Raw genomic sequence first — 21,060 nt, 5'->3', positions numbered from 1 at the left:
ATCTCTTAACATCAGTAGAAGACAGTATGGACAGTGAAAATGGGATTCTACAGCCAAAACGCTTTAACCTACATTTTCATTCAAAAGAGCATTGTTTTCTAATCAGAAACGTCATACATGTTGAGCATTATCACCACAATTGTGCAAATCACAGCCAAATAGGTCTAAAAGTTGTGATTTTCTCTATGGACTTCTGTACAGCTCTGCTGTCTCCTTTATAAGAAGCCATGTTATTAACTCACACACACGACTCTACAGCTTAAATGCTTTATCCTACATTTTTTAAACTTACCCTGAACGAAACAGCATCATTTTCCTTTCAAAAACTTAATACATGTTGTGCATTGTCACCACAATTGTGCAAATCATAGCGAAATTGGTCTGAAAGTTGTGATTTTCCATTGGACTTCTCTATCTCTCCTCTGCTGTCTCTCATACAGTTGTGTCTGTGCGAGTGTGGGAGGAGCCATTCTGCCTCCATTTGCAGCTGCCAGCTTGGTCCCTCCCACCATATGATTGGTTAGACGCACAGAATGTGTGCTCTGATTGGTCAAAGCTCTACAGTTGAATGAATACGGTCCCGTTAGACTGGCGGTTCTGCTACGACATTTTGTCTGTGCTACTCGGTCTGCTGCTCTACCTGCACTGAGACAAAGTGGATTACTGTTGGTCTGCAGATTTCATATCTCCATTGCCTCTTTTTTGGATTTCCTTGGACTTTTGGATTTCTGGATCCGGCTAACGGTGAGTACCTGTGCTTTAGACATTGAATATATCTGTGCTTTGTGATTTTCTATCTGTGAAAGTGTCCTAGTCCTGAGTGATATGAATGGCTAACTGTTAGCTAACGGTTAGCTTATTGTTCTGGTAAAGGCGCCTCTGTGGGGAATGCTAACTTGCTGTGTTCAACTCATTTTGTGTTTGAAATCAATTCATTATTTTGATTGTTTAGTTTGACGGATTTCTTTCTGTTTTATTGGAGTTTAATGTGTAGATTTGTGGACTTTAGTGTCTCAAGTTGCATTTTTTTATGGACTAGGCAGAGCTGTGAGATTGTGGGTATGTGACAATTTGTTCATTTTGCTGTTAGCTGAAATCACTGCTATAAACCAGTTAGCTGAGTGTTATATGGACAGATAAAATACTGCTTGTGCCTCATAGCGTTTGCTTTAAAAGTAGTGTGGTTAAACAGGAGCTTTGAAGCATTTTTCTGCCTCTAGCTGTGGTGGTGAAGATGTGAAAGATGTGTAATTGAAGGAGTTTTGATTTAAAATTAAATAATGTAACATGGATCCCAGTACCAGTGCTTTGTTCCATTATGTTAGAATAAGTTTTATCTGTCATTTAGGACATATGTAGTATAATATAGTTTGTTTAAGACATGTTGCACAATAAAATGTATGTATTTTTGTTACCATGGCAGCATTAAATACAGTGTAATATTCATTCTTTGTGCTATGGAAAAGACCAGTTCACCTGCTTCTGCTGCAGACAGGTTACATGTTATTAAATTCACTGTCACATGGGACACTTCCTCTGAGCAAACATGTCTGATTTCAGTTTTAAGCAAGAAGAAATTTAGCACTTTGATTCACTTTTACCTATTGTCAGGCTTTTATGTATCTTCCGTTGTAAAATAGTTGTTAGCCATTTGAGTTTGAGTCAGTAGTGACAGTAGACTTTAGACATTTGTCAAAGTACTTTAATCATTGTCCAGGTGTTGTGTTCTATTAAAGCTGCTCTGAAGATTTTATTTATTTATTTTTTAATGTTAGCCTTGTGGAAAAGGCCATTTAATTGTTAAACTGCAGCCTCAACAGGGCGAGGTCAAGCATATCACAGATGGACAGCCCACTACTTTTAGATTCATAACTTTTGAATCAGACAAGTTTAAGGCAAATGTTACACGTAGCTGGAAATGCCTAAATGTGATCTTAAATATACTCAAAGGGCAAAATTTTGTTTCAAATATTTTTAACAGAAAAATATCAAAAACTACTGCATCATAGATGGACTAAAAATTAACATCTATTTGTTGCAGGAATTACAAAGTTCTCAAAAGTGAAGTTCCTGTGACAATTTCAACCTCAAATATTTTCAGTGTATACCTTAAACCCTCTATTTTACAACCTAGTAATTGGTTAGAGGAAAAAAAAAATGTGATCATACCTAAATAGCAAGAGTTTTGAAAAATGGCAGCATCATGGATGGACAACAAAAGTAAATATCAAATTAAACATTTTTGTATTTCAATTATTTATTTATTTCACTTTAATACTTTTTTTTTTTTTTTTTTTTACAATGTTTACAACATAAAAATAATATTAACAGAGTATTATAATGTTTTTTGCATAGATATATGCATTTATTAAGCATGTCATGGTAGGTGTAAACTTCAGTATCATGTGATCAAAGAGATATTTTCAACATATAAGTTTGCACCACTGAAGTGTTGACAGCTAATAAGAACTTAAAGCTTTGATTTATAGCTTTGCTCACCTTTTTTTTTTTTAACTTAAAAGCTAAAATAGCCTAAATATATAAGACTTAATTTATCATTTATATTCAATAACAATATAAATTTATATTCAATAATAAATATTATTAGAAAATAAAAACTTGTCATTTAGCTGAAACATATACTGGGCAGTGCACTGTCGTCAGTGCTGATTGTCACAGATGGAAAAACTTTAATCTCAGATTAAAGTCTGTTCTTCAATTTGAAGTTGAAATATCAAGTTACAACATAAAAATATGACGTGTTAGGTTCTCTTTCTCAAAATTTGAAGATTTTATGTAGCATTTTTTATATACAAAAACTTATTAAAAATTCACTATTTTCAGTGTCACAGATGGACAGCATTTCAAGCAATCTGCAACATATTAGGATGATTAAAAATCACATTAAAATGAATTTTTTTCCAAAATTTTAAACTCTGTGTTTAGAATATGACATAAATAATATAATAGTCAAGCATCAATGTATTTGGAATAAATGTAGTTATTTAGCCTATGAGATTTTACAAAATGAATCCAGAATGATGACAGAATCCTTTGTCACTTTCCAAACATTCACACTCATACAACTCCTCAATTTTTTTTCCAACAATTTTTTTTCTCATTTCAAAATACATTTTCCTGAAAATGTAAGTATTTTACCTACGTTTGGTATAGATAATTGTAATTTAATATTTTGGACCAGATGTTAACCTTCCCTTGACTTAATCCAACTGCTTTGTGTCCACACAGACATAGTGAAGACATTATATATTTAGAATGTATTGCTGCTAATATTGATGTTGACTAGTTTATGGCAGTGATTTGACTAACTGAGAGTTATATGGACGGATAAAATATTGCTTGTGCCTCATGGTATTGCTTTAAAAATAGTGTGGTTAAACAGGAGCTTTAAAGCATTTTTCTCCCTCAAATTGCAGTGATGCAGATGTGAAAGATGTGTAATTAAACAGTCCCTCCAGGATTTCGCAGGCTTTTTTTTATTTATTTATTTATTGTTGCAGTCGAAAATGCTTGATTTTGTGGCAGCTTTTCCAAAAAATTGCAGTGAAAGTTGTGATGATTTGAGGCTTCTTTTATTAAAGTCACAGGAACATGGGCATTTGCAAAATAGCTAGAAGAACAGTCTTTTTTTTTTTTTTTTGAGTTTTTAGCCTTAAAAAAATCTAGGAAGAAATGAGTTTAAACAAAACAGGCTTTTATTTTTTCATTCATTCAGCTATTTGTTTTGAGTAGAAGAAAAAATTAAATTTGTGTACAAGATACTGATATCAGAGCAAATACATTAATAAAGATGATCAAGACAAAATAACAATTGCCATGTACACTAGTAAATAAATTCAATATGTATTCTTCAAAAAGGAGTGGGAAGAAGAAAACTTATTAAATCCCACCCTCACCTCACATTTATACAACGCAACACATGACTTTTGCTCCTTAGTGATATAGTAGAATATTTAGGGTTAGGGTTAGATGGGTTACATGCACACAGAGAGACACACATGCACACAGAGAGACACACATACACACACATACACACACACAGAGACTGACTGCTAATATTGCTGTTAACTAGTTTATAGCAGTGTTTTTATCTGAGCGTCATTTGGATGGTTAAAATATTGCTTGTGCCTCACAGTGTTTGCTTTAAAAATAGAGTGGTTAAACAGGAGCTTTGAAGCATTTTTCTCCCTTAAATTGTGGCAGTGAAAGATGTGTAATTGAAGGAGTTTTGATGTTAAATTAAATAAGGTAACCTGCATCCCAGTGCTTTGATCCATTATGTTAGAATCAGTTCTATCAGTCACTCAGGACATCATGAGGAGTATAATATAGCTTAAGGCATGTTGCATGATAAAATGTTTGTATTTCTATTACCATGGTAGCATTAAATACAGTGTAATATTCATGCAGTGATTCAGTGATTTTAGCTAACTGAGTTTTATTTGTCTTTCCATTGTTGCCTCGCTGATTGGTCAAAGCCTTTGCCTTTGGACAGCCTTTGGATAGTCTTCAGACAGCCTTCGGACAGCGTTTGGACACCACACGACACCTCACCTCAGTTCAACACATTTCACCTCATCTTACACACTTACACATATTTCTCTACATACATCATCTCTCTCTCTCTCTTCCTTTTGTGTGTGTTTGAAGATGCCTCGCAAAGGGAGAAGGTCTGAGGCCCAGAAGCAGCGCTGGAGGAAGCCTGATGCATCCGAGATGCCTACCCCACCTCCGCCTATGGATGCACCCTCCTGCTCCCGCTCTCCATGGAACAAAGTATGTTTGTTTGAGCTGACATGTTCATTTAAACAACCCACAGTGTCTTCAGTATGACAGACTCACAGCATCCACACAGTGTCAAGTTTAACATGTTATTGTTAGCTTATGTTTAGAGTTAGCTTTTGTGTGTTCTTTCTGTATATTTTGTTCATTTCAGAGTTCTAGCATTACTTAGTAGCGCAAGTGTATTAACATTTCATTCTGAAGCCTTTGCACAGCTCTCTTTTCTTAACACTGTGATATTCGTATTTTATTTTATTGTTCTTATACAGTCCCCTTTTGCACTAAGTGTCTTGCTGCTAAATTGAACTGAGCCGTTAAACTGATTTTCATTGTTCCTGTGACAGTGACAATAAAGATCTATTCTATTTATTCTCTGAACAGACGGTTGGATCCACCCTGCTGGCCGGACCGTTCTGGAGAGCGGATGAAATGCGTGCTAGCTTTCATGCACGTAAGTACCCAGCTGTTTTTATCATTAGATATTTTGCCTAATTTTGTTTAGTATAACACCCATTTAAAATTGATTCTCCTGTTCTCATTCACTAGTAGAAAACAGTGATTGTTGTATGACCTGTGTCTGATTGAAATTCCTTTTTAATCCTCTTTTGCTCTGTCTTTTTGTAAACAGGCCGCGGTACTGGCTACCGCCACAGGGTCCTTGAATGGCCAACTTCACCCTTCACTGGGCGCGGCTACAAGTTGGTTATTCCACCTGAGATCCCTGGCAAGAAGGTACTACTATTGTTGCAGTTCAGTTTCTTAGTGAAGTACTTTATATGTACTGTATTTGTGATTTTCATGCTAAAGCTGTGGTATTACCTTTGCAGTTTGTTCTGATTGTCGGGGACTCCCATCTACGCGCTCTTGTAGATGGTTTTATCTGGATGCCAGAGTCTCAGCTGAGCTTTGGCTTCCTGTCGATCCCGGGCGCGTCTGCTTCGGAGATCCGCACCGAGGTTCTGCATGCCGCAGTTCCTCGTGCTCCTGCCGCCGTCTGTGTTATGGCCCCCAGCAACAACCTCACCAGCTCCACTGTTGACGTGGCCGGAGTGGACTTTGCCAAACTTCTCGCTACTTGTGGCAACCGCTGGTCGAAGGTAAGCTTTTCTTACATAAATTTTAACTTTTGACTTTGGGAACATGTGTATGATTTTACCTGATAATGTATTCTTAAATTTTCACATTGTGTTTTGTGCAGGTTTTTGTTGTTGATTTCCCCCCCCGCCTGGTTGTTGACGCCCAACACCAGGACCTGCTGAGGCAAGAATATCGACGTGTGGCTGCTCGTATGGGTAAGAGAACAAGATTTTTTTTCATTCATTCCATATATTGAATAATCAAAACAACAAAGTCACAAACTACATTTTAACAGTTCTTAATGGATAGTCATAATGGATATGGGATGATCCATTTTTTTTTTCTCCTTTTTCAAGGTGTGAAGTACTTCACTGCTGTGGAGCACTTCCCCCTGAGCAATCTGGTTTTGTGGAGCAAGGACGGTGTAAGTACAGCATCTTTGTGAGAAACAAAGTTGTTGTTGACTTGAAAAGTTCAGTCCACAACAGATGCTTACTGAGATGTCAGTTGTTTCTCTCTCTCTTTTTAATGTCCTATTTCTGCAGGTCCATCTGAGTGATCGAGAGGGGATGGGGATCCTCGTCCAGTTGCTCTGGTCTGCTGCCATTGAGCAACTGGAGACACCACCTCCTACGCCCCGGGTCTCTCCCAAGCCGTCACCTCCAGTTAGGAAAGTCACTCCTAAACTGGTTGTGAGGGAGAGTTTCCGTGCTCCACCCAGCCCTGTACCCCGTGAGTGGAGGACCATCGGTCAGGGCGGCAAGGTAATGGATGCATAAGATAATGTTTGTGACTTAAACTGTGGCATCATTGTGAAATGTCATGTGATAAAATGTTGACTTTAGTACTAATGATAGTTTAGCCGTTGTTTTAATTCAATGTGATGCTTTTTATTTTTACAGACGAGCCATCCTCGGGAACCTCCCCAGTCCAGAGGTTCAGCCCAGCTCAGGATGGCTCACCAGCAGGTTTGTGATTTTTCAGATAATCCTTCAAGATGTTTTTGGTTGTTTTTTGACAGGACAAACTGTGATCAGTAGTGTCTGTTTTGTGTTTTACAGGAGGAGGAGAGCTTTCTTCCACTGAACCCCATCTATTTCAGTGGCACAGCCCTAAGTGCCATGGAGAAAGTCTCTCCTTCTCACCTGTCTTGCCTGGCGGACTTTAAGCCTTCTCCAAAGCCTAAGAAGGTAAGTTGACTGAATCACATTTTATCTCCCGTAGAAGGCTTTTATAAAACTTCTAATGTGTAATTTCTGACAGCTAATTCTGCAAATGCTTTTCAATATCACCTGTAATAAAGTAAAACTAATACATAATACTAGTCTTTGATTGAAATCAGCTACACTAAAATATAGTTCTAAATTGTTCTGTACCTATTCAAGTTGGTTTAATTGGTATCTTATTTGGTTGGCACAGGTGGCGTCCTCTACTGTTAAATGTCGGTCCCGCCCGCGTGACAGAACCCCTCCCTGCCCCCGTTCTCCAGTGAACGAGGTACATAACTTCCTGTCACAGCTGACACACTCCGTATATTTGTAGCTCATTCACTTACAGCATTCACAGTGTCTTCACAGAGATGAGTAGACTATCCTCATTGTCTAAAATGCTATGATCTTTTGTCAGACGGCTGGAACGCCTCCAGCCTTGCGTTCCTGGAGAGCGGAGGACGACGCCCCTTTAGACCCTGCTTCCTCAGCTCAGGCGGTAAGTTTTCTTTCCTTCATATATAATGAAAACGGTTGTTGCTCATTTTTACTGGCTTTGTGCATTGCAAAGCATTAATGACACTTTGGGTTTGGAATTTGATTGAAAACATATATATAATAAATATACATTTATGACAGTCATGTTTGTCTAAAAGAGAAGCAGTAATAACCATTTTACAACAATGATAGTGTTTCTAGAGCCTTGTGTAACTTTGTGCTTTGTGTAACTTTAATGACTAATGTTTAACTGATGTTTCTGATGGCACAGGTGGCTGCTCCGGCAGCAGTGAGACGGCCCAGGACCATGGATGGGCACCCCCCCCACTTCCCAACTGCAGTGTACAATGTAAGCTTCCTCTGACCACGCACTGACACAAACACTGAACAATGGCAGCTTAGTGTCTTCATTGAGACATCTACATCGTCCACACTTAAATTTACTATTGTTCTTCTCATCTGTCATCAGCTGGTTGACTCACCCCCAGCCAGACTGTCCTGCAGTTTGGGTGAGACAGACACCCCCCTCTGTTCTCCCATTACCAAGGTAAGGATTAATCCTCTTAAATAAAATTTGTCATCTGAAAATTTTCCTTTCACTGACATTTTGCTGCTGTGTGTATTCAGACGGCCAGGGTTCTGACCCCCTCACCAGATGGACAGGCCTGGACCATCACAGATGCAAACTGTGATCCTCCTTCACCTGAGAAAGTATATTTTCCTTTCCACAATCACAACATTTATAAAACACTCAGCTGCACCCTGTGCTCAGCGTTTATATTATTGAAAATTTATAATAACCAGCTCCTTTTCAGCACATCTTAATTGTATGCAGGTGATTAAAAGAGTTCAATTAAATTAATTTAATACATGTGCTGATTTGTCTCTGCATGAAGTTGCTTTATATTTGAAGATTCACTGGTGTTTTCATTTATCAGATGGCGCGAACACCGACTCCATCCCAGGACCAGTCACCCTGGTTCATGACGGCTGCATCCACCTCAACTGAAGCACCTACAGAAGAGGTGAGTTCATTTGTCTGATGGACACGCTACATATTGCATTCAGGTACACTGTTATTGTTTAGTCAGTGATGATTGTTTTGTGTCTGTGTGGTTTACTTTGATTGAGAAGCATAAAGACTTCAAGGTAATTGCATTCAATTTAGAGTAAATGCTTAGTACAGAACCAGTGTCTCTCACCCTGGCAACTGTGGTGGCAGTTGGCCCTATCCCACTGGTTGAGATGCAGCACTGTGTCGCTGGCGCTTGGTTGCTGGGGTCAGCGGCTGTCTCCTGGTGCGGATGGCTCCCTGAGACAGCGCCTCCTCTTTTACTTTTACTTTGTGGTCCCCTCGTGCTCGGTCAGTCTTTTTAAGTGTATGTGTGTGTGTGTGTGGGTGGGTGGTTGGGTGGTACTGATTTTTAAACTTATATGTGCTACATCCTCAATGTATGAAAAGTGCTATGTAAATAAAGATTGATTGATTGATGGTTGATTTAATGTTCATGACCGAGTAGTTTGATATGGGATAGTGCCAATTATAGGTAATGATTATCAGAAATAGGAATGAAATATTAACCCTTAGTGGTCTGAACCTATTTTTGCCGTTTTTGAGTACTTTTGATTTTGCCTTTATATACTATATAAAGAAATGTTTATTATACTCATGTTTGGTATCTTTTTGCTTTTTCAGCACAACTTAATCTATCTCATCTGTCTATTATTTTTTCACTTTAACCTACTATATTAACACAAAAGGCCAAAAAACACACAAGAAATATAAAATCTGATTTGAAAAATTCATGTAATTTATTGCATAAATAACACAAAGATGCTTAACTTACCTTTTCAAAGACTTTAAAAGTGAATACTGGTTCCAGATATTAGCTATATAAAATCAAAATTGTAATAAATTAAAACTATACTCAGATATTTGACATAAAAGCAGATCTTTAAATAGGCGTTTTCTCAGGTATTCTTCTACCTCCCCCCACCGCCCCACCCCTGGTCCTCCCGGGTTCTGCATATGGATCAGGTGGGGGTCATTCTCACTCTTACCTGTAATGGTAATATAGTCTGGATTAGAATCTGCAGATTTGGCCAGTTCTTTCCGTTTTTGAAATAGGACAAAAAATGTCAAAGATATGATAAGAAATATGACCCGTAACGTAATAACAACCCATAATGTAATAAATTTGCCATTTTTAAAATGTAATAGGCCAATAACGTAATAACTGACCAAAAATGTGATAAAAGTCCTAAACCGATAACGTAATAACTTTTGACCAATACCGTAATAACTTATTACGTTATCGTAATAACTTTTGACCAATAACGTAATAACTTATTACATTATCGGTTGGTTATTACGTTTTTGGCCTGATTAAAAAAAAAAATAATTCTTTGCAAATATAATAACTGAGCCAATAATGTAATAATATATTAATATCAATGTATTTAAGTTTCATTTATTAGATATAACTGTGATGAAATCCCCCCCCCCCATCTCTCTCTCTCTGCCCCCTCCCCATGTATTTGTCAATTTAACTTGATGGTTAAAATGATCTCTAGTCCTGTCTGCTGCTCCTTAGCCTTTCAAACTATGTCCAAATGAAATGGAAGCACACATGTTTACAAACATAGACAGTGGTGTGATATGAAATATGTATGACATTTATGACATGTAACTCACTCTTGAAGATAATATTTTTTTTTCACTGTTAACCCTGTAAAACCTGAACCATTAAATCATTGACAGAAAATTCCAATTCTTTAAAACTGTAGTCTGTATTGGTCCTTCTGAACAACAACAACAAAAAAAATTTCAAATACTAATTTCCATGTATGAGTTTCAGTTTGTATCATATTTGATACATTGGGTCGCAATATTCAAATATTATTGTTTTTGAACAAACAAAAACATAATGGAACACAAACATATCTAACAAATTGGTAATTCCAAACATACATAAGAACATTTTCCAGTGCTACTGTCATGCAGCAATGAGGAATCCACCAGTGGAACTGGCAGTGGAAGTCTGGAAGACATAACATTTCAGTTTTCTTTAGTAATTTTGTGGTTCACAAACTTTTTATTTTGCATGGTGGTAGGCCTGAAAACAGTTCCTGCCCTTGTTCATACACATATGCACTCTGCATTTCTTACTGTACACATGCGAGCTTATAATCATATCATTATAATCATAGCATAATCATTTTCAAACTCCTTCAACACTATTTTTTTGCCATCTAAAAACACACTTGCACACACAAAAACAGGTTAATGTGTATTTTTGCTCTAAATTGGTCAGTTTTTAGCAATGGTACCATGGCAACACCCACCCTAGTCATCAATCATCATGATACAGCAAGTTGAATCTGGGTTTTTCTATGAAACAGGACAGAGGGGCTAAAAATTCAAACCAGATGTAGACTGATGTTATGAAGCAGGTTTGGAAGCACCTTGGGTGCCTTTAAAAAAAAATACATTTACCGAGATAAAATCAAATATTTTTCAGATAAAATACATTTTTATTTAAAGGGCACATACAAAAATCCATGTCACCTGGTAAAAAGGACACGAAAATTATATGCTACTATTTTTTTGAATATCTTATTTTCTTACATGTACATTTTGAGAATCGAAGTAAATATCCAAGGCAGAGTGTTTCATAAAAATGACCGCTGTCACAAAATCACTTGTGATTTACATGTGTTTAAATGGGCAGGTTCCACATGTAACATGAATGTACACGATGGGTTCCACAAGAAACCTGGAATGAGACTGAGATTCATGAAAAAACCTGTATGTCTGGATTAGAAAAAACACTAGGATTGACACATTTAACACAATGTCTTTATTTATAGTCTATAGAAGACCATTTATACATGTTTTCAGATCAAAAATGACACCTAGATAGCTTTTTGTGTTCCAATTTGGGTCCCGATATTTTATAAAAAATTCTGTAATTTGGGGATTTTTTGCATTTATCTGAGGTCATCATCAGGTCCATCTTGTGGGAAATATGTTTACATTTCTCTTTTATTATTGGGTCTAAAAAGCTGGAAAAGTGCCAGATGCCAAAATAAACCCAGTTTCATCGAAGCACCCATATCTAAATTTTTTGCCCTAAATGTACCAAATTATGCAATTCAAACATTTATATAGTTTAATTGAAAAATAAAGAAGACTGTATGTTGCTTGATATGTATAATGTGTGAAATGCAATAAAATTACAGTTGACTGATTTAGAGTTCCATGACCTCATATACCTGCTGTATCAAATTTGATACACCTTTTTCAACAGGGTTTTACTAAAACATAGATTATGAAATATTAAGTAATTTCACATAGTATCAACCCAGTAACTCTTCCTATTGATGTTTCAGTAAAAAAAAAAAAAAAATCAATGTTCTCTGACCTTAACCTTTTCAAAATTAGCAAAGTTCTTCTTCAAAAACCACCTGTGCCTCCCTCCTCATTAATGACAGTCTTGTAATGTCACTGGAACGGCCTCTGGTGAATGAATTCCTCCCCCCTGGTGGATTATCCATGTATAGCATGTATCTAATTGCATACATCAGGTTTTTCAAGAAAAAAAAATCACATTGATCATATAGAGGGCTTCCAAAACTCATGTTTCAAATATGATACATTTGGTGTTAAGGATTTTTTGATTTCCCATAATTGACCACTAGATGGCAGTGGTGTGACACTGACTTTCTTCAGTTGTCCAAACTTCCTTGCTTCCTTTCTAGTACACATCGATGGCCAAAAAACAAAACCTCCTATCTGCAAATTTTTAGATTTTGAGTTTTCACATTAAATGGTGAGAACAAGGATGACTTCACATTTTCAGTCTATATGCAAGATAATCCCGCCCTTTCTTATGACATGAAGGTCACCTGACAACAACAACAACAACAAAGACCATACTATAATAAAACTAAACCATTAATCAAACAATCAAATTTTATTTATATCGCACCAAATCATAACAAAAGTTATCTCATGACACTTCACATATAGAATTGGTCAAAACCAGACTCTAAGCAAATTTACAGAAATCCAACAGAATCCTCCAGGATCCACATTTTTTTTGTTTCCTGAAAAAAGATATGAGGTTTTGTATTTTGGCCATCGACATATTGGGTAAAGGTAATCAGTGATATATTTTCTTTGGTGAACAGTTCATTTTATTGAAATTCTTGCATATACCACATACAATCTCATATATTTAGTGCAGGAGGACATAACATTATTGAGAGTGTATTCAAAGTTAACTGACTATACCTAGCTAGTTGTTGGCTAGCTATTATCATTATTAACTATTACAGTTTGATAATATCAAGGAGTATAAACCTTTTTAAGCATTTGTCACATATTTGATCTATTCAATTTATCCATTCCGTTCCACAAAATTTACCAGATGCATGCACACACATGCACAGACGTACGCATACACATACATACACACTTTTCTTTAAAAATGTTTATACCCCCTGATATTATCAAATTGTAATAGTTAATAATGATAACTATTCAACAGTTAGCTAAGTATAGTCAGTTAACTTTGAATACACTGTCAATAATGTTATATCCTGTTGCACTAAATATATAAGATTGTACTTGGTATATGCAAACATTTCAATAAAATGAACTGTTTACCAAAGAAAACTGATCACTGATTACCTTTGAACATGTGTCCTAGAAAGGAAGCAAGGAAGTTCGGATAACTGAAGAAAGTCAATGTCACACCATTGCCCTCTAGTGGTCAATTATGGGAAATCAAACAGTCCTTAACAGTGGAAAAAAAATTACTATCTTGAAGAGTGAGTTACATGTCATATATGTCATACATATTTCATTTCATACCATTATCTGTTTGTAAACGTGTGCTTCCATTTCATTTTGAGATACAGAAGCTTGAAAGGCTAAGGAGCAGCAGACAGGACTAGAAGTGATTTTAACCATCAAGTTAAATAGATAAATACATGGGGGGGGGGGGGGGGGGGTTTCACAGTTATATCTAATAAATGAAACTTAAATACAGTGATATTATATTATTACGTTGTTGGCTCAGTTATTACATTTGAAAAGATTTTTTTTTTTTTTTTTTTTTTTAAATCAGGCCAGTAATGTAATAACCAACCGGTAATGTAATAAGTTATTAGGTTAACGGCCAAAAGTTATTACGTTATCGGTTCAGGACTTTTTATTATGTTATTGGTCAGTTATTACGTTATTGGCCTATTACATTTTAAAAATGGCAAATTTATTATGTTATGGGTCATTATTACGTTATGGGTCGTTATTACGTTATTGACTTCTACTCCCCCCCCCACCTCATTTTCATACTTTTATTCACGTTTATTTGCTCCGGTTTCAAAATGTCATATCTCCAGTTGTATTCGCTCTATCAACATCAAATAAAAAGTGGGAGAGTGTTTCAAGTCCGCACTTTCAAATGCAGTCCTCAGTGGTCTACATGACGGACTTCCGACGCTACGACGTGTTGAAAATATCATGTGATTGAGTCACGGGGCCCTGACTCTGGACTCCTAAGGGTTAACATTCTGTTGACCTTATAGCAGTTACTAATAAAAGCAAATATAAAAACAAACAAACAAACCCCCCCCCAATAATAAAAAAATACTAGTTTAATTCATAAATTAACACAAGAAAAGTTTTTTTTAGAACACGCGCTTAGTTATTTACAGCAGCTATCACTAATCCTAGAATAAGAAATACTTTATTATTCTCAGACAAAATTTTATAAATAATATGAAATATAAACAATGGAAATAATGTAATTATATGTTATAATTAATGTTAAATAAAATAATAATAATAATAATAGTAGTAATAATAATAATCATTGAATAATATTAAAATAATTCTACTTAAATATAAACCTTTAAATATTATTAAATTTATGTTAATGTAATACACATTAATTTTTAAAAAATATATCATTAAAATAAATAATTATGTCTCAATAAATCACATTTTATATTGTGGCAAATCAATATCATTATTAATTTATCAAATTATCAGTTATCTCTTGACACTTGACATATCGAGCTGGTCGACATGTATAATTTATTAGATTACTTAGATGGATAGATAATACAAGAACTTTGAAAAAGTAATACAATTCTAATTTTTAACATTTCAGGATACAACCAGGAGCAAGACTCAGCGTGTGGAGTCAATCCAGGCCAGTCACTGTCAGGATGACGATAAGTATGACGTATTCTCGCGTAACCATCAGTGCAGCTGTAATGCACTGACATTTTTGGCATTCCACGCTGAGGGCTGTCATTTAACCAGGACTGTACTCGATAGAGTCCTGGAACTGGGAGACTCGTTGTATACTAAGACCAAATGGAAGCTGATTCTTGACAAAACCTTCCAGAGCAATCACCTGACAGTTGAAGAGATGCCAGGTGAAGTCTTAACAGACAGACGTTCATATTATGTCAGTAAGAGTGACATCTTTTGTGGCTGTCTGAAAGCATCCAGTCTGGGAGTACTGCAGTTGGGGCTGCCGCTTGCCACCCAGCTGGAGTGTCTAACAGCAGAGGTCAGCCATGCTTTAATCCTTGTCGCTCCGGAGGTCATTGCCGTTTTCCGTAACAAGTCTGGGGGTTATGGAGTGTTTGATTCCCACTCCAGAGACCATAGAGGCTTACCTTCTTATCATGGCAAGGCGATTGTCATGACTTTCACAGAACTCTGTGACCTGGCTGACCACCTCCACACACTCTTCAGAGATCGTGGAGAATCTGCTACTTACGAGTTTGTCCCCGTTTCCTTTCACACTGACAGCCCCAGTGACCATCCTCAACAATCTGCGGGAACTGAAGTCCTTGATGACCTTTCTGAAACTGCTCTCCCTGTATTGCAGTCAGATAGTGCGACAGCTGTCTCAGGTAAGATTGAGGATGACCTTAGAAGTTCACCAGCTGTCCCACAGGCATCAGTAAAGCTCTCCAAAATGAGCAAGGACCGGAGGAAAAAAGCCATGAGGAGAACACGACAACAACAGGCACCAGCTGAAGACAAAGCGGTGTCTCAAGGACTCAGACGGAAAAAAAAGAGCGATGATGAAAGGATGAGGTATGCCAGTTGTGCCGAATTTCGCCGTAAAAGAATTCAGGCACAGAAAATTCACTATGTGGAGGACAGCCATCGTGAACAACGGCTGTCGTCATTTCAAAGTTATTATGCAAAATTTAAAATGCAAATAAGAGAACGGTTCGTAAAGCGATACCATACAGATCTTGCATTTCAGGGCAGGCAGAAAAAGTACCTTGTCCAGAGGTACCGTAGCGATCTTTCTTTTCGGACCGAACAGAAAAACTACCTTGTCCAGAGGTACCGTAGCGATCCTTCTTTTCGGACCCAGTGGAGAAAGTACTATGTCCAGAGGTACAACACCGATCCTGCTTTTAAGAGTAGACAGAAAAAGTACCTTGTCCAGAGGTACAAGATGGATCCTGAGTTTAGGCTACATCACATCCAACGCTGTAGCCAACTCAGAAGACGCAAGTTGGCCACCGACACTGGCTTTCAACTGCGTATGAAATGGCAGAGAGCACTGAGCATCAAGAGGAAATACCGACACCTCGGACCCCCTCACCAGCCAGTGCTCAATTCTCAGATGTCGGCAGCAATAGCAGCATTTCGTGCAACCGTCAGTCATGGACCCACGTATGTCTGCACAGTCTGCCACAGGACAATGTTTCCGAATCAAGTCAAGCGATGTAAGAGAGAGAAATACTCCGCCAATGTTAAAGTGGCAGAAGCTTGCTTGACCGGAAGCTATGTTCATGTTTGTGACGCCGAGTGTTCCTTTCCTTGCTCTTTTCCGCCAGAGAGACTGCAGGAGTGGATCTGCCACAATTGTGACAGCCATCTCAGCAGAGGGAGGATCTCGACACATGCAGTAGCGAACAATTTGGAGTTGGCACCCATTCCCACGGAGCTGGCCAAACTCAATGTGCTGGAAAGACAGCTCATCGCGAAAATCCTTCCATTTGCGAAAATAATCGCCTTGCCGAAAGGCCAGCAGAGAGCTGTCCACGGAGCTGTCGTGTGCGTTCCGTCAGAAGTGGAAAACGTCGTCAATAGTCTTCCACGTCCCCAGAGCGAAGCACAGCTACTGCAGGTGAAGTTGAAGCGTCACATTCGTTTCAAAGGCTACCAGCACTTCTACACTGTCAGCATGAAGAACGTGCTGGCAGCCCTGGCAAAACTCAGAGAGCAACATTCTGAGTACGCGGACGTGACCATCAATGAGGAGGCCACGTTCGAAACCTTTCTCCACAAGCCGGACGACGACCAAGACTTGCAGCACGACCGCACAGATGCTGCACAGTGGGGAGAGGACAGCATGCTTGATGAGGAGCTGCTGCAAGCGTCAGAGACAGACGCACAACTGAGTCAGCAGCCCGACCGAGCTGACCGACAAGGGGAGGAGTCGAGACCTGGTGTTGCTCCGGACACCGACATGCCGTCACCAGACTTTAGACGGGAAATCCTGTCCGAGGATATCGCGGGGGAAACTGTCTTCGACGACCAAGACTCGCAGCATGACGGCTCAGATGCTGCAGAGTGGGGAGAGGACATTCTCGACGAGGAGCTGCTACAAGTGTCTGACAGCTACACTGACCTAGACCAGGGCAATTTAGCTGTAGACACAACCGCTGAACAGCAGGAGGAGCTAAGACCTGGTCTTGCTCTGGACACCTGCATGCAGCCACCGGATATATCGCAAGAAATCCTTTCTTATGGTGACGGCATATTCAGTGTTGCCCCCGCCCAAGGCAACAAACCAGTGGGATTCTTTGCGATCCCCAAACTGGAAGCAATGGCATTTCCCATCCAGTTTCCCACAGGGGAGAACACGCTGGATGAAGACAGGCCCGTCAAACTGTCTCCCAGCAGGTACTTCAATGCCAGGCTCTTTGGGGCAGATAGACGCTTTGCTGAAGACCAGAGCTATCTTTTCTTTGCGCAGTTTGTGACTGAGACGCACATCGCGAGAAGCAGCATGTCCATTCAGATGCGTAAAGGAAAGAAGCTCACTAAAGATGGGAGTGTCATCAAGAACTCCATGCTCCAGGACAAAGAGGAGGTGGAGAGATTAATTCAGGCAAAAGAGGCCACACGGTTCATGCAGCCTCTCAGAGGCACGCCTGCGTATTGGCACAAAAGCCTGAAAGATCTTCACGCGATGCTCAGGCAAATGGGCAAACCAACATTCTTTGTGACCTTCTCGGCGGCTGAGATGAGATGGCCTGAAGTCATTCAGGTTATCAAAGCTCAGCAAGGTCAGACACTTGGAGACTTTTCAGAGCTGGACTGGAAAGCCAAGTGTGACATTCTGCGCAGCAACCCCGTCACAGTGATGCGCATGTTTGAAAAGCGGGTCGACTCTCTGATGTCGGATCTAATCCTCTCAACGGCGCAGCCAATAGGCGAGGTAGAGGATTTCTTTTATCGTGTGGAGTTTCAGGCTAGAGGAAGCCCACACATACACATGGTGGTCTGGGTTAAAAATGCACCTGTCTATGGTGAGGATACCGACTACAAGGTGTGCAAGTTCATCGACCGCTACATTTCCTGTCAGATGCCTGACCCCGAGACGGACCCGGAGCTCCATAAAATTGTCTCTGAGGTTCAGGTGCACAGCAGGAACCACTCCTCGTCCTGCAGGAAGGGAAATGTGTCGTGTCGCTTTGGCTTCCCCAAGTTGCCGATGGATGTCACTTGGATCAGTGAGCCGTGCACCGTTGATTTGCAAAGCGACGGTGTGGAAGAAGGTAAAGATCAGGAAGGGCAGAGAAAGGTATGGAAAGCGATGGTCCAAAGGCAGCAAAAGGAGGCCAAGGATAAGCTTCAGGTAATCAGGCGTGTCCTCATGGATCCGAACGCCTCGTTCGAAAGCTTGTCAGATCTCCTCCGCCATTGCGACTTGGAGCACGAGGCATATATGAAACTAGCCGAAAACCTGACAAGCGGTAGTGTAATCCATCTGAAGCGACATCCGAAGGATTGTTGGGTCAACGCGTACAACCCAGACCTGCTCCGCGCTTGGAACGCCAACATGGACATCCAGTACGTCCTCGATGAGTACTGTTGTGCCATGTACATGATGTCCTACATCAGTAAGCCGGAGCATGAGATGACAGAGCTCCTGAATAATGTCATCATGACCACCAGAGAGTCCGACATTAACCAGCGCGATGAGATGAAGACCATCATGCAGGCATACGCGAAGCACAGGGAGGTAAGTGCCCAGGAGGCGGTGGCTCGCACGTGCAGTCTACCGCTGAAAAAGTGCTCGCGGTCAGTCATCTTTCTTTCTACTGATGAAGAGGGCCTGAAGATGAGTCTTCCCATGAATCGACTCATGGATTTGGCACCAGAGTCTGAGGAGGTCTGGATGTTGGGGGTGCCTGACAAGTACCTCTATAGACCGCAGACTCGCGAGTTCGAAGTCATGTGTCTGGCCGAGTTCGCGTCGGACTACAGGGTAGTCTATGGCCAGCAAGCACAGCGGGAAAGTGCCATACCCCTTCTTGACGACAAAGGCTTCATCGCAAAGAGGACGACGGGAAAACCAGCAGTCATCCGATTCGCCCGTTTCTCTGAAACCAAGGTGCCAGAGAAGCACTTCAGACGACTGCTGAAGCTGTACCTCCCCCACAGATCCGACTACGAACTGAAGGACGAGGGTCACCCCACGTACGAACAGTTCTACAAACGTGGTCGATGGCGGGGAAACACCGTCAGACGTATCGTGGACCGTAACATGGAGCGATACGAAGGAAAAGGCGCAAATATGGACAAGGCACTCCAGAGCGCTCAGAGTGGTGCTGTCCTCAATGCGTGGAACACCTTCGCGCCCGAGGTTGAGGTGGACCGGGACGAGTGTCTTAATCTGCGAGAAATCATCCCGGAGGAGCACGAAGAAGACGCTGTCCCCGACTACGAAGTCCTGGATGTTGGGGAACCGATTCCCAGAATCGAGGCGCCTCGGCTGAGTCCGGACTTTGCCCGCAAGATGTTTCAGAGTCTGAATGAGACCCAGGCCTGCGTCTTCTACAGCGTTCGGCAGTGGTGCCTTCGACGCGTGTGGGGCCACGATCCAGAACCGTTTCACTACTTTGTCTCGGGTGGAGCTGGTTGTGGCAAGTCCCACGTCATCAAGTGCATTCATGAGGAGGCAACAAGGATTCTTCGAGAGCTCCCCAGATTCCGTGACATGGCCGACATGTCCCAGCCCGCTGTGCTGTTGACCGCGTTCACAGGCACAGCAGCTTTCAACATCGCTGGAAAAACGTTGCACTCCGTCCTCAAGCTCCCAAGGTCACTGGAGCCGCCGTACCAGGGCCTGGGCAATGCACTTGATGAAGTCAGAGCGACCTTATCTTCCGTCGAAATTCTGGTCATCGACGAGATCTCCATGGTTTCCAAGAAGCTGTTTGCCTACGTCAACTGGCGATTTCAGCAGATCAAGGGAAACCGGAAACCATTCGGTGGAATTTCTGTCCTCGCCGTTGGCGACTTTTACCAGCTTCCACCACTGGGTAGAGCCAAGCCGCTCTGCATTTACGAGGAGACGGAGTTTGATCTCTGGAGAGATCACTTCAGCATGGTCAACCTGACGGAGATCATGCGCCAGAAGGACGACCGAGCTTTCGCTGAACTCCTCAACCGACTGCGAGTCAAGCACAAGAAAGATGCTCTGAGTGACCATGACAGACGGTTGCTCATGCAGGCAGTCACCGATGGCAAGGATTGTCCAGCAGAAACGCTGCACATCTTTGCCACTAACAAACAGGTGGACAGTCACAATGCGGCGACCGTAGCCGCTGTGCTCGAAGATGACGTCAACATTGTTGCAGAAGACTACAGGAAAGACGTCACGACGGGCACAAAGGTGCCTGTGCACAAGGTCAAGGGCACCAAGAGAGATTTGCCTGACAGCATACTGGCTGCTCAAGGAGCACGCGTTATGCTGATCAGGAATCTCAACGTGGAGGATGGTCTTGTCAACGGAACCTTCGGAACCATCTCCAATATTGTGACTGAGAGACATGAACCAAGAACTGTTAGGCTTCTTGGTCTGCAGCTGGACAACCCCACGGCAGGACAGACTCTTCGGAAGAAGCTTCTTGGCCCCTCGGACAACTTGGCGTACATCGAGAGATCCGAGGAGAGCATTGGGAACAAGGGCGGAGTTGTGAGACGTCAGTTCCCCATCAAGCTAGCCTTTGCGTGTACGGCTCACAAAGTTCAGGGAATGACAGTGACGTCGGCTGTTGTGAGCCTGAAACGTGTCTTTCAACCGGGAATGGCGTATGTGGCACTCAGCCGCACCACATCGCTTCAAGGTCTCACGGTTATGGACTTTGACGAGAAGAAGATCTACGCTGACCCGGCAATCACAGCCGCTCT

General features: G+C 40.6%; 1 protein-coding gene across 2 annotated transcripts in view; it reads left to right on the top strand.

Annotated features, from left to right (window-relative positions):
- Positions 1-630: 630 nt before the first annotated feature.
- Positions 631-21,060, top strand: part of LOC115415375 (uncharacterized) — a 21,412-nt gene continuing 982 nt past the window's right edge. Inside the window, exons 1-18 of one of the 2 annotated variants that reach the window (XM_030128928.1) lie at positions 631-744; positions 4,500-4,797; positions 5,185-5,254; positions 5,432-5,535; positions 5,631-5,900; positions 6,002-6,095; positions 6,237-6,304; positions 6,426-6,644; positions 6,783-6,848; positions 6,942-7,070; positions 7,300-7,377; positions 7,507-7,587; positions 7,858-7,935; positions 8,056-8,133; positions 8,214-8,297; positions 8,525-8,611; positions 14,768-15,969; positions 16,024-21,060. The exon at positions 16,024-21,060 is cut by the window's right edge and continues 982 nt beyond it. In XM_030128928.1, the coding sequence (XP_029984788.1) occupies positions 4,672-4,797; positions 5,185-5,254; positions 5,432-5,535; positions 5,631-5,900; positions 6,002-6,095; positions 6,237-6,304; positions 6,426-6,644; positions 6,783-6,848; positions 6,942-7,070; positions 7,300-7,377; positions 7,507-7,587; positions 7,858-7,935; positions 8,056-8,133; positions 8,214-8,297; positions 8,525-8,611; positions 14,768-15,969; positions 16,024-21,060 (7,871 nt within the window). In that variant the 5' untranslated portion in view covers positions 631-744; positions 4,500-4,671. Of the gene's footprint in view, positions 745-4,499; positions 4,798-5,184; positions 5,255-5,431; positions 5,536-5,630; positions 5,901-6,001; positions 6,096-6,236; positions 6,305-6,425; positions 6,645-6,782; positions 6,849-6,941; positions 7,071-7,299; positions 7,378-7,506; positions 7,588-7,857; positions 7,936-8,055; positions 8,134-8,213; positions 8,298-8,524; positions 8,612-14,767; positions 16,000-16,023 lie in introns of both variants that reach the window. The other variant, XM_030128927.1, reaches the window with a different exon arrangement.

The sequence above is a fragment of the Sphaeramia orbicularis genome, chromosome 24 (genome assembly GCF_902148855.1).
Source record: "Sphaeramia orbicularis chromosome 24, fSphaOr1.1, whole genome shotgun sequence".
In the NCBI taxonomy this organism is placed as follows: Eukaryota; Metazoa; Chordata; class Actinopteri; order Kurtiformes; family Apogonidae; genus Sphaeramia; species Sphaeramia orbicularis.
The sequence above is the reverse complement of the archived record's forward strand: the minus strand, read 5'-3'. Positions and strand labels throughout refer to the sequence as shown.